General features: G+C 38.3%; 1 protein-coding gene across 4 annotated transcripts in view; it reads left to right on the top strand.

The window, feature by feature from the left end:
- The window catches only part of YWHAZ (tyrosine 3-monooxygenase/tryptophan 5-monooxygenase activation protein zeta), a 28,904-nt gene extending 15,202 nt beyond the window's left edge, over positions 1-13,702 (top strand). For all 4 annotated transcript variants that reach the window (XM_053559563.1, XM_053559565.1, XM_053559564.1 and 1 more), the window contains exons 3-6: positions 8,492-8,615; positions 9,534-9,697; positions 9,778-9,873; positions 11,515-13,702. In XM_053559563.1, coding sequence (XP_053415538.1) covers positions 8,492-8,615; positions 9,534-9,697; positions 9,778-9,873; positions 11,515-11,574 — 444 coding nt within the window. In that variant the 3' untranslated portion in view covers positions 11,575-13,702. The remainder of the gene's footprint in view (positions 1-8,491; positions 8,616-9,533; positions 9,698-9,777; positions 9,874-11,514) is intronic.
- Positions 13,703-13,902: the final 200 nt, after the last annotated feature.

Genomic DNA, 13,902 nt, shown 5'->3' with positions numbered 1-13,902 from the left:
GAAATGGTGAAAAATACTTAAGAACTGCAGGCAGACAAGTTTATTGGTTATTCAGACTTGGATATTTGGCAAACATTTTGAAAAATGAATTGAGCCTGTTACTTCCAAGAAAACAAATGTCGTTTGTGACAAGGATAAAATTCAAGTCTTGAAACAAAAATGAGAACTTTGAAAATCTTACATTCATTTCCATGATCTTGACGGTTTTTTGATAATTTTTATGAATATAAAGAAGTCTTGAGACCAAAACCTTTCAAACCATAAATAGGAAGCATGCATTGTTAATATTTAGGATTTTTTTTCCTCTAGAAAGTACCTGAGAGAAGTGCCATGACGGGGAATATAAGGTGGCATTTTTTAAACACATAAGTCGGGGTGGTTTATGGGTGTATTAAGATATCTTTTTTTTTTCCTTAAGGTATATTTTAAAGTTACTGTAGTGCAAACTGATTTTTTTGGTAATGGAATTTGCTTGATTTGCTTAGACAGTACTTCAAGGAAAAAAATTATTGGTTAAGGAATGCAGTTCAGACTAGATTTTTATCTTCCACAAGATGACAGCACATCTTTTTGCCTGTGTGCTAGACACTATTCCAAATGCTTTGTATGTGTTAATTTAGGCTGGGCACAGTTGGCTTACTCCCCTATTTCCAGCACTCTGGAAGGCCGAGGAGTGAGGGTCACTAGAGCCCAGGAGTTGGAGACCAGTCTAGGCAACACTTCTATACATAAACGTTATTGAGTATTACAGTTTCAGTACCGTTTTTTTCCTTTCTTAAAATTGGGGATACATTTTTTGGCACCCTCTGTACATGTAGTCATTTCATTATTAACAGCAACCCTGTGTATTGTCTACTACTAATACCCTTTTACAGGCAAGAAACCTGAGGCCTGTAGAGGTTTCTAAATTTTTGTAAAGATGACACAGCTAGTAAACAGTGAACTGGGATTTGAACTTAGGCAGCACAGTCTTATCTTCATGATCTGTGCCATTTAACAAGTCTTTTTAAAAAGAATAAGTACTAAGGGGAAAAAAAATTTTTTTTTTGTCCTTTGGTATGACTTAAATCCTGTGTTTTTTAATGAAAGCTTTTCTACATTTTACCACTTTTTGCTAGTTGCACAAATTTTAGGTTACTGAAGCCAAAGGAGGTACTGAAATTAAGAGTACAACAGCAGGAAAGCAGATTTGGGGGGAGGGATTTCTTTTTTAATTTTAGAGAGGGAATCTTGCTGTGTTGCCCTGGCTGGCCTCAAACTTCTGTGCTCCAGGGATCCTCCTACCTCAGCTTCCTTAGTAGCTGATGTTACAGGCTAACGCAGACTTTGAATGTCAAAATCTCCATATCTTATATTTGTAAGTAGAATGCCTACTCTGTCAGGAGCTGTGATTGGTTCCTTCCTGTTTATATGCTCATTTAGACCATGCTATAGTGGGCTGGCAGCTGTTGTAGTGATGGAGTCTACTGTGTTACCCAGGCTGGTTCTGCGCTCCTGAACTCAAGGGATCTTCTGGCCTCAGCCTCCCAAGTAGCTAGGACTATAGGCTGGCCCCTCCATGCCTGGCAATGTGTGTGTGTGTGTGTGTGTGTGTGTGTGTGTGTTTGTAAGGACAGTGTCTCACTGTGTTCACCAGGCTGGTCTCAAACTCCTGGCCTCACGTAATCCTCTTCTTGGCCTTCTGAAGTGCACGGATTACAGGCATGTGCCACTATGTTTCACCAATTATCTTTAAAAGACAATGATTATCATCAGAAACAGATACTTAATATTGTAGGGAAAGAAAAGAACACTGTACATTTATTTTGAAGTCCCAGGAAATGGAAATTTCTAAATCAGATTAATGTTCAATAAGATTCAAGCAATTAACATCGTACCATCAGTTTAGTTCTTGAGTGTAAGATGTTCTTAAATTTTGTTTGACTTAAAAATCCTTAAGAAAGTTAATATACTATGATACTTGACCATCCAGCCTAGCCCTTGTTTTACAGCTAAAGTTGTGATGCCTAGTAGACTTTCCTTATGTAATGCTATGCCCATTCCCCCTTTTTAATTCATATTGTTAAGAGTGTTTCAGAGCCATCATTGCTTTCCTCATACTATTATAGATGAATGAAATGTTGTAGGAGGTTGAGTTGTAAATTTAGCAGGGTATTCACTGAGGTTTTTTGGTACATTTTGACAATAGCTATTAGTCCTTTTCTCCCTTCCAGTTTCTTCTTTGGTCACCTCTATTTTTTTCCCTGCTTGGCTGTTACTGCTACTTTCTGACTTACGCTGCTTCATTTCCTCCGTTCTTTTTTCCATCTTCTCTTCACCCTACATTTGCATTTTTCTTCTGGCCTCCAAATTTGAAAAGGATTTTGACAAATTAACATGCTTAATTGCCTCTTTTGTGTTACAATTAATTCAGTGAACTCTGTACCTTCCCTTAGAATTGAAAGAGACCATGGGTACAGAAATACAAATAGATAAGTATGAATTAGTTCTAGTATTCAGTACTACAATTGAGGAAATTACAGATTTATTGCATATTTCAAAATAGAAGAATTGTAATGATTCCAACATAAAAAAGAGTTAAATGTTTGAGATAATGGATATCCCAATCATCCTGATTTGGTTATTACACATTGTATACATGTATGGAAACACCACATGTACCCTGAAAGTGTGTATAGCAATTATATGTCCAGTTTTTTTTAGAAAATAAAAAGACCCCAAATATGAATCCCCTTTACAAAATACCCAAGTAATCCTCTTGTTTCTCTTCGTACCTTTTTGATAAAGAGAGGAAGTCATTGTCTGACTAGGTGATCTATTCCAAATTTAGACCACCTTAAGTTTTCTTGTATGGAATAGAAATCTTCCTCTTGATCGGTGGTGCTCAACCTTCCTAATCCCTCAGTGTATTTTCATTGTTAAAGGGGGTTTGCGACCCACAGGTTGAGAACTGCTGCTCTTGATAAAGATAAATTTAACTGGTCTTAAGAACATTCTTGTGGGGAAGTGCCTGTGGCTTAGTGGGTAGGGAGCCAGCCCCAAATACCAAGGGTGGCAGGTTCAAACCTGTCCCTGGCCGAACTGTAACAAAAAATAGCCAGGCGTTGTGGCAGGCACCTGTTGTCCCAGCTACTCAGGAGACTGAGGCAAGAAAATCGCATAGGCCCAGGAGTTGAAGGTTGCTGTGAGCTGTGATGCCGTAGTACTCTATCAAGGGTGATAAAGTGAGACTCTATCTCAAAAAAAAAAAAAAAGAATATTCATGTGCTATTGCTTGCATCTTTGTGACAATTTCTATAGTCCTAATCATAGCTTTGATTACTAATTTTATCAGTATACCTTGGGATCATATTGTTCTAAAAAGAACAATATGATTCACACCACTGAAACAGAGAAAATGTAGCAAAGTTTAGCGACTTAAAACAGTGATTTATTCTTTGGGGGGTGGGGATCTGTGGCTTGGCTGGACTGTTATTGGACAGCTCTTCCCATGGTATGGGCTGGGTTTTCTCATTGCGAAAAATACCAAGACAGGTTAACTTACAGTGTCAAATGAGTGGGAACTACCGTGGCTTCTTCTACCTTGGTTTCACTTCTTACACATTGACTCAGGGCGCCAAGAAAGCAAAGGGAAGCCTGAGAGCCCTTAAGTATTAGGCTTAGAACTAGAATAGTACTGTGGTCACTTCTGCTGCATTCTCTGCTGCATTCTCCTGGTCAAAGCAAGTCAATGATGCAAGCCTGGACTCCAGGAGAAAGGAAATAAATTTCACCTCTTGACAGGAGGGAGAATGGCATAGATGACAGGGATGACAGAGAATTGGCATAGGCCATCTTTGGAGATAGTCATGCTACAATTCTGTTCTTTCTTTTTTTTTTTTAATGAGTTGCAGTCTTTTTTTTAATTATTTTTATTTATTTATTTATTTTTGCAGTTTTTGGCCAGGGCTGGGTTTGAACCCGCCACCTTCGGCATATGGGGACGGCGCCCTACCCCTTTGAGCCATAGGTGCTGCCCTGATTCTGTTCTTTCATAGTTGGATTTTTGGGCCAGAGTACTAGCCCTTTTAATTTAAATCTAATCTTTCTTAAGAAGTTTTTTGATGTCGAAATCTTAATTAGCCATATGTCTTAGGAAAATTTAATAGACAGAAATACACCATTTATGTCTTAACTTCTTTTGGTCAGCATTGCACCAGAAACATTTGCCATTCATTGTTTGTTTCTTTTCTATTTTTTTTTTGAGACAGTCTGACTCTGTCGCCCTCAGTAGAGTGCCTGTAGTGTCATAGCACACAGCAACCTCCAACTCTTGGCCTTGAGCCATTCTCTTGCCTCAGCCTCCCGAGCAGCTAGGACTACAGACACCCTCCACAACGTCCGGTTATTTTTTGTTGCATTTGCCACTACTGTTTTAGCTGGCTTGGGCTGCGTTCAAACCTGTCACCCTCCGTATGTGGGGCCAGCGCCCTACCCATTGAGCCACAGGCACCTCCCTATTTGTTTCTTTTGATTTATAATTAGGCCAGCAAACAGACTGACTACTGTTATCTACCTCACCTGTTACTTGTGGGTCCTGCTTAATGGCTTTAAAATTGTTACAGCTAATTCAGTGTTGTACTTGAGGGAAGAGGTGCTTGACTGCTTTTTAATCCCACACAATTTAGCATGAGTTAGCCTGGTGTAAAATAAAACATTTTTAGGGTATAGAAGTTACTATTATCTATTTATTTAGACAGTCTCACTTTGTTGGCCGGAGTGGAGTACACTGATGTCATAGCTCACAGCAACCTCAAACTCTTGGGCTCAAGTGATTCTTTTGTCTCAGCCTCCCGAGTAGCTGGGATTACAGATGCCTACCACAACTCCCAGCTATTTTTGGAGACCGGGCAGGGGAAGTGGGGTGCCTCACTCTTGCTCAGGCTGGTCTCAAACTCCTGAGCTCAGGCAGTCCACCTGCCTCAGCCTCCCAGAGTGCTAGGAATGTAGGCATGAGTCACCGTGCCCAGCCTGTAACTTTAAAATTTTGTATGTGAAGTGGTGGTTCACTCTTAAGTCATATGCAGTTTATGGGTTAAATAAAGTCATTGAAAAGTGAAGGATGCAGTGTTATTCTTAGTTTCATTTGTCTTCCCTGTTGGACCAATAATCCACAAAGTGGACTTGTTCCACATACTCGAGATCTTGTTCGTTATTTTCTCAATGCCTAACACACTGACATTCAAATATTTGGAGAATAAGTAAACGTAAAAATTATCTTGAAGCTATACAGTATGAAATAGGGTTACCTAGGTGGACAATTCATTTCATGACAATGCTCACTTACGATTGATTTTTTTCTTTGAAATTGTAACAGTCCTTAGCCGGGCATTGTGGCGGGCGCCTGTAGTCCCAGCTACTTGGGAGGCTGAGGCAAGAGAATCGCTTAAGCCCAGGAGTTGGAGGTTGCTGTGAGCTGTGTGAGGCCACGGCAATCTACCGAGGGCTGTAAAGTGAAACTCTGCCTCTACAAAAAAAAAAAAGAAATTGTAATAGTCTTAAATGTTATGTAAATAAACTAGAGAGTAGTTCACAGTTGAATTGTATATGGAAGCTTTTAAAAATTTGTGTATTTTTCTCCTACTTAATTTGAAGTTAGTAATCACATAATATCTTTTTTCAGTTGATTTTGTATCTAATTTGGTCTTAACCTTTTGGCTAGCCAATTATAGAAACAGAATTCACCCTTCCCTATTAATAGTGGTTGCACAGTGATTTCTTAGTTTCATCCATAGCATCTTTTAATATTTATTATAAGGTGTATTATAATGGAAGTAATTACAGTTCTCCATGTCTCTACTGCTAGATTATGAAGTACTAAAATACTGCGTTTCTAGGCTCTAGCGTGTTACATGGTGTATAATTGCAAGTATAACGATTGACTTGAGTGCTCTTAACCCTGAGTACTTTAACCTGCATTTTCCTCTCAAAACCGGTAGAGGTCCCTACCTTACAGAACCAACTTAACCATTGAGATAAAGTAGGGCGCAATGTGGAGTGCCTCAGTTCAAACTCTCAACTCAACCCAAAGCCACTGTGCATGTAACCATCTCCCAGAGTTAAGTAACACATTTTGTATAAAATGTAAAACTTGAAAAAGCCTAGTCATTTGTTTCTTAGGACCATTGCTTTGGCTGGGCATAGTGGGAGCCTATAATCTCAGAAGTGATTGAGAAGGCTGGGGTGGGGGAAATCACTTGATGACAGGAATTCAAGACTACTCTGGGCAACATAGCAAAACTTGTCTCTACAAAAAATTAAGTTAGGTGTGATGGTGCCTCCCTGTAGTCCCAGCCACTCGGAGGGCTGAAATGTGAAGATTGCTTTAATCCAGGGGTATAAGGCTATAGTGAGCTGTGGTGGCACCACTGTACTAGGTGACAAGAGAGGGAGACTGTGTCTCTAAACAAAAACAAAAAGACCATTTTTTTAAGTTGAAAGACACACTTAACTTTTGTGTGTGTATGTGTATGTGTGTGTGTGTGTGTGTGTGTGTGTGTGTGTTTGAGAGGGAGTTTCACTCCAGAGTGCCATGGCTTTATAGCTACAGCGATTTCAAACTGTTGGGTTCAAGATCTCTTGCCTCGGCCTCCCCGGTAGCAGGGATTACAGGCACCTGCCACAACACCTGGCTAGTTTTTCTATTTTTAGTAGAGACAGAGTCTCCTCTTGCTGGGCTCTTACCTCCTGAGCTCAAGCAAACCACCCACCTTGGCCTCCCAGAGTGCTAGGATTAATCTGTCTTCTGTTTGAGGTAGATTTCCCAAGAGCAACAACCAGAGGTGGTACAGAGCCTAGTGTTCAATGGACAAAACACTGGCAGTAAATAGAACTTAATTTGAAGAGATAAGTGTGGTATAATAAAGACTTTGCTATCCTAACCAAAATGCTCTTCTGATTTCAAGCCAGTAGTTTCAAAATTGGTTAATCACAGGAAACATTTCAGATTGACTTTTGTTACCCCCAACCCCTTCTTAAAACTGCAACTAGGTTCTGTTACTTCATCTAGGTATCTGTAACTTGAGTTGTGAAAGGAAAGTGAAGCTAAATAAAAGCTGTTTACCTTCCCCACTGGAACAGAATAGGTAAATACAGAAAGTTAGAGCTATACTATTTTTTAAAAATTTTGCATATGAATGGGTGCTATATACATTAAATTACTGGGTGACTGCCTTTCTAGAGTAAAAACAAAGAATTGGATCCCTTTTCTCATTGTAAAAATTGATTTATTGGGGGTATAGCCCAGGTAGACTTCACTTTGATTCCCAAAGTATACTTAGAAGGAAGTGGTGTGGATAATAAAAATGGATTGTATTGTTTTTTTAATGTTTGCCTTATTCTACTGGAATTACCTTTCTCCCCCTTAAAAGGTAACTGAAAAGAAAGAAAATCACTAGTTTTTTGAGCTTCTCCCCCCCAATACAGTATCTAATTGTTTTGCTTTAAATTGATTGTAGAGTAAATAAAGTATTGTTAGCATATTAGGATTTAAATTAGTTGAAATTGTTATAGTTTTAAACAAAGTTTTGTAGGATGGTGTTTTTAATTTTTTTTTTTTTTTTGGTAGAGACAGAGTCTCCCTTTATTGCCCTCAGAGTGCCGTGGTGTCACACAACTCACAGCAACCTCCAACTCCTGGGCTCAGGCGACTCTCTTGCCTCAGCCTCCCAAGTAGCTGGGACTACCGGCACCCACCTCAACGCCTGACTATATTTTTGTTGCAGTTTGGCCGGGGTCAGGTTTGAACCTGCCACCCTTGGTATATGGGGCCGGCACCCCACCTATGAGCCACAGGCGCCACCCTGTTGTTTTTAATTTTGTCTGTGGTCTGTGATGATCTGTTAACATGTCCCAGCTAAAAATTAATGAGATTCAAATCTATTCTTTAGTTCCGAACAGTTTTTTTTTTTTATTATCTATTGTGAGGTTTGTCTGAATTGTGTTTTTATAAATGAAGTTAATTGTGTTCTGCCTCCTCTGGCATGGACTCTGCTAGTGTCTATTACATTATTGGTTTCTACTTTAATCATTCCTCCACAGAGTCCAAAAGGTTCATCAGAAGAGGTCTTTCTGTACTCAGTGCCTTTGATTACATTTAAACGCGAGAGTTTCCCACTAGGAAAGGTTCCTAAATAATGAACTATCATACTTGAACTGTTGAGTCAGCCTATGAACAGGCAACACTTGTCAGGGACTGATAATCAATTGTATCATCCTTGAATAGCAAACTGAACACTAACTTAAAAAGTTGAAAGTATTGCAGTGTGCCCAAAGAATTCTTTTGGGCTTTTAAACCACAAGTTCATCAGTCTCTTGCAGTCAAAATTGTATTGTTGACAGTGACTAGGTGTTAAAAAAGTTTTATAACTTAAGCAACAGTATGCTGTTTAAGAAATGCAGGTTTTTCACCTTTGTAAATGTTGTATTACATCTGTTTTCTTTTCTTTCTAAGTCCCTTTTGGAAAAGTTCTTGATTCCCAATGCTTCACAAGCAGAGAGCAAAGTCTTCTATTTGAAAATGAAAGGAGATTACTACCGTTACTTGGCTGAGGTTGCTGCTGGTGATGATAAGAAAGGTATGCTGTTTTCTAATCCTATTAATTGAACTTGTGTAAGATAACGCAGTATAAGTAATTTTTTTGTTATTTTTAATTGCTTAGAGTAAGGAGTAGTGATGCTCCCTCCCCCCCCCCATTTCAGGTTCATGTGAGAGTACAAATAACTAGGTTACAGTGTTTGCATTTGTTGGGTAGAGTCCCCATTGTAGTTGTGCCTGCACCCAAGAAGTATGCTATATACCCTTACATCATGCCCATTAAGTGGGAACACATCAATCCCCTCCTCTTTGCCTCTTCCCTTCCTTCGTTCCCCCTCCTGCCTTTTTTTTTTTTTTTAAAGCTCTGAGACTGCTTGCATGTGTTTCTAAAAAGCCAATTTTGTGTGCAGGGTAGGGATGTTTTTTAACAGTGTAACAGAGAACTGAGCAATGCAGACTAATCAATAAAAGTATAACAATGGGTGGCGCCTGTGGCTCAGTGAGTAGGGCGCTGGCCCCATATGCCGAGGGTGGCGGGTTCAGACCCAGCCCCGGCCAAACTGCAACAGAAAAATAGCCGGGCGTTGTGGCGGGCGCCTGTAGTCCCAGCTGCTTGGGAGGCTGAGGCAAGAGAATCGCGTAAGCCCAAGAGTTAGAGATTGCTGTGAGCCGTGTGACGCCACGGCACTCTACCCGAGGGCGGTACCATGAGACTCTTGTCTCTACAAAAAAAAAAAAAGTATAACAATGATATTATAAAGTTTTTATCTTGGCATTAACCAGTGACTGGCTAGCGTGTAGTGTTCCAGGATAAGACTCTCTTTTCAGTTAAAGGCCTTGTTCAATTAAGATTGTTAACAGCTTAATATTTCAGAGAACACATTAAATTAAAGGTTTAGTTCAAGGGATGAAGATAAAATGCACATTTTATCAATAAATTTTCGTGTGTCTTATTCAGGAATTGTGGATCAGTCACAACAGGCGTACCAAGAAGCTTTTGAAATCAGCAAAAAGGAAATGCAGCCAACACATCCTATCAGATTGGGTCTAGCCCTTAACTTCTCTGTCTTCTATTATGAGATTCTGAACTCCCCAGAGAAAGCCTGCTCTCTTGCAAAGACAGTATGTATTGTATTTTACCTGTTTTGTGAAAGTTTAGTAGACTTTATTTGAACGCTGAAATCTACCCTTTTAAATCACAGGCTTTTGATGAAGCCATTGCTGAACTTGATACATTAAGTGAAGAGTCATACAAAGACAGCACGCTAATAATGCAATTGCTGAGAGACAACTTGACAGTAAGTACATAGCAACTTTAAGGATGTGTTTGAGGAGATTAGATTGTTCTGCAAGAAGGAATATTTCTAATCTTTTTTGGGTGGGAGGCAGACAGAGTCTCACTCAGTTGTCCTTGGGTTGAATGTTGTGGTGTCATAGCTCACAGCAACCTCAAGCTCCTAGGCTCAAGTGATCTTGTCTCAGCATCCTGAGTAGCGGAGGTGCTTGCCACAACGCCTAGCTAGTTTTTGTACTTGAGTAGAGACAGGGTCTCATTTTGGGTAAGGCTGGTCTTGAACTCTTGAGTTCAGGTGATCCACTCACTTCTGCCTCCAAGAGAACTCAGCCATTTCTGATCTGTATTTTAGTGCTGAATATTCTCAATATAGAGCTTTTGAACAGTGTTGTATACTTGTTTGTTATTATTTTATTAAGTGGAATTTGGGGCAATCTATAAACTTGTGAGATTTTTTAGTCAAGAATAAACTTTTAGTAAAGAAAAAATATATCAAATGAAAGAAGTACTTTGTTAACTAATTATAGTCTAAAGAGTTTTTCTTTTCTGGTTGGAAATGACATTTTAAAAAGATGAAACTTGAGTCCTAGTTAGTTATTGTGTTGTGTTTTCACCTCTTTTTAAGAAGTACTGATCTTATATACTCACAGCTGAATTTTGGTATCAGTATAGCATGAAGGGTGTACTGCAACAACTGAGTTAGAAGAAAAACATTCCAGTTGTTACTCTGTTGGTGTTTGGTCTGGGATGTCTCTGGGCCTTAATAGGATCTGCTGTTATCATTATAGGTTGATTGGATCGTTTATCAATCAAGAAAAGAAGTTTTCCTAAAAACCTTAAACCAGTATTTTGAGTCTGAGCTTGCTTGATCAAGATTGTTGACACATTACTCTAAGAAGAGAAATACTAATTTTTACATGTTTTTATAGAAAACTCAAGAATCCTTGAAAGTTAGAACTGGAACAAGAATTAGAGATAATTTCAAAAAGTCTTTTGGCTACCGATGTGACCTTGGATATAGTCTCCTTTCCAAAAGTTTAGAGATAGATTTGGTTAATAAATAAATTCAACTAATGGATGATTTGGGGAACATTTCTTTAACTTTAAAGCAATTATGATAAAATAATTTCTATTTTTTTAACCTGTTGGAAATTAATAACATTAATGAAAAAAATTAATAGAATCCATAATACTACCACTATGAGGATAACTTGCATTTTTTACCTCTTAGAAGATGTGGGTTTGAGCATACTTCATTTTGTCCAGCATTTATTTTGAAATCATGCAGATTCACAACGGTGTTTTTCTAAACTAAAAAATGTCAGAAAAGCTAGATTAAAAATGTCAGAAAAGCTAGATTTGTAGTTTAGCTTTATTTTCTATTCATCTTGTATGAATACCAGAAGTTTACTGTATCTATTAGTTGAAGACACCCAACTCTGTTGTGTATTTACAAATGATTAGGGAAAAAATAAACTTACTGTATTGAGGTGTTTTTGTATCTTGAAGATAATCTTCAGTGCTGCTATTTTAAAGAATGCTTTCTGACTGTAACATTCTGATACTGTGGCATATATATGAAATTTTTATTTATTTTTTTTCCCAAACTGAAACATGCTGAAAAGTCTCTTTTTTCTTTTACCAGTTGTGGACATCGGATACCCAGGGAGATGAAGCTGAAGCAGGAGAAGGAGGGGAAAATTAACCGGCCTTCCAACTTTTGTCTGCCTCATTCTAAAATTTACACAGTAGACCATTTTGTCATCCATGCTGTCCCACAAATAGTTTTTTTGTTTACGATTTATGACAGGTTTATGTTACTTCTATTTGAATTTCTATATTTCCCATGTGGTTTTTATGTTTAATATTAGGGGAGTAGAGCCAGTTAATATTTAGGGAGTTATCTGTTTTCATCTTGAGGTGGCCAATATGGGGATGTGGAATTTTTATACAAGTTATAAATGTTTGGCGTAGTACTTTTGGTACATTGTGGCTTCACAAGGGCCAGTGTTAAAACTGCTTCCATGTCTGAGCAAAGAAAACTGCCTACATATTGGTTTGTCCTGGTGGGGAATAAAAGGGATCATTGGTTCCAGTCACAGGTGTAGTTATTGTGGGTACTTTTAAAGTTTGGAGCACTTGCCAGGCTGTGGTGGGAACAGATGTCTAATGGATACTACGTGTTAAACTGTGTGCATCTGTTGAATGATCAATCTCAGTGTGCACACCTTTGACTACAGCTGCAGAAGTGTTCCTCTAGACAAAGTTGTGACCCAATTTACTCTGGATAAGGGCAGAAACGGTTCACATTCCATTATTTGTAAAGTTACCTGCTGTTGCTTTCATTATTTTGCTACACTCATTTTATTTGTATTTAAATGTTTTAGGCAACCTAAGAACAAATGTAAAAGAAAAGATGCAGTAAAAAGAATTGCTTGATATCCATTAGTTTATGTGTATCAAGCACAGCAGTAAAACAAAAAAACCCATGTATTTAACTTTTTTTAGGTTTTTTGCTTTTGTGATTTTTTTTTTTTTGATACTTGCCTAACATGCATGTGCTGTAAAAAATAGTTAACAGGGAAATAACTTGAGATGATGGCTAGCTTTGTTTAAATGTCTTATGAAATTTTCATGAACAATCCAAGCATAATTGTTAAGAACACGTGTATTAAGTTCATGTAAGTGGAATAAAAGTTTTATGAATGGACTTTTCAACTACTTTCTCTACAGCTTTTCATGTAAATTAGTCTTTTGGTTCTGAAACTTCTCTAAAGGAAATTGTACATTTTTGGAAATTTATTCCTTATTCCCTTTTGGCAGCTAATGGGCTTTTACCAAGTTTAAAAAACAAAGTATGTCATAACAAATATTCTAATACAACTGCTGTTTCCAACCATGTCCCACGTTCCCCTTTCTTCCCTCCCAACCCCCCCAAAATGAGTTCTTATCTTTTCTGGGGGAGGGGGAGATTAATTGGATAAAAGTAGTATGTTCCATTTAAAATTTTGGTATACGGCATTTTCTAACTTAGGAAGCCACAATGTTCTTGGCCCATCATGACATTGGGTAGCATTAAATGTAAGTTTTGTGCTTCCAAATCACTTTTGGTTTTTAAAAATTTCTTGATACTCTTTAATAGCCTGCCTTCGATTTTGACCCTTTATTCTACTTGTCTGGTGCACAAGATTACCTTCCCTTTTTAGCCTTCTGTCTTGTCACCAACCATTCCGACTTGGTGGCCATGTACTTGGAATAAGGCCGCATGATCTTTCTGGCTCCACTCAATGTCTAAGATACCCTGCTTCCTTTGCTTGCATCCCACAAACTATTTCCCTCATCCTCTTTACTACAGCAAATCTCCTTAGTTGATGAGATTGTGTTTATCTCCCCTTGAGCCCTACCTACCCTGAATGGTCTGTCATTGTCTGCCTTTAAAATCCTTCCTCTCTCTCTCCTTTCTCTTCTCTAAATAATGATGGGGCTAAATTATACCCAAAGCTCACTCTACAGACTATTTCCTCAGTACTTTGCAGAAAACACCAAACAAAAATGCCATTTTAAAAAAGGTGTATTTTTTTTCTGTTAGAATGTAAGCTCCTCAAGAGCAGGGACAATGTTTTCTGTATGTTCTATTGTGCCTAGTACACTGTAAATGCTCAATAAATATTGATGATGGGAGGCAGTGAGTCTTGATGATAAGGGTGAGAAACTGAAATCCCCCAACACTGTTTTGTTGCTTGTTTTATTACGACCTCAGATTAAAATAGGAATTATCGGCCCTTTTGGAGAATTGTCCCAAATAATTACATTCAAATAAAAGTGCAATGAAGGCCTTGGGGTCTTTATTTCCAGGAGAAAAGATCTCTTTGCATCTGGGGCAACATAATCATCTTCCCTCACCCTCTTTTATCTTGCCTATTGACTTCTCCTGACCCCCAGGCCAATCAGGTAAAATAGTTTTATTGCTAAGGAGAATTAAGCTAGTTAGGCTGAGGAGATAGTGTCTCACTCTAGTAAATTATAAATAAAA

Source organism: Nycticebus coucang, chromosome 13 (genome assembly GCF_027406575.1).
Source record: "Nycticebus coucang isolate mNycCou1 chromosome 13, mNycCou1.pri, whole genome shotgun sequence".
Classification (NCBI taxonomy): domain Eukaryota; kingdom Metazoa; phylum Chordata; class Mammalia; order Primates; family Lorisidae; genus Nycticebus; species Nycticebus coucang.
Note: the sequence above shows the minus strand (reverse complement) of the source record. Positions and strands in the feature narration are given on the sequence as shown.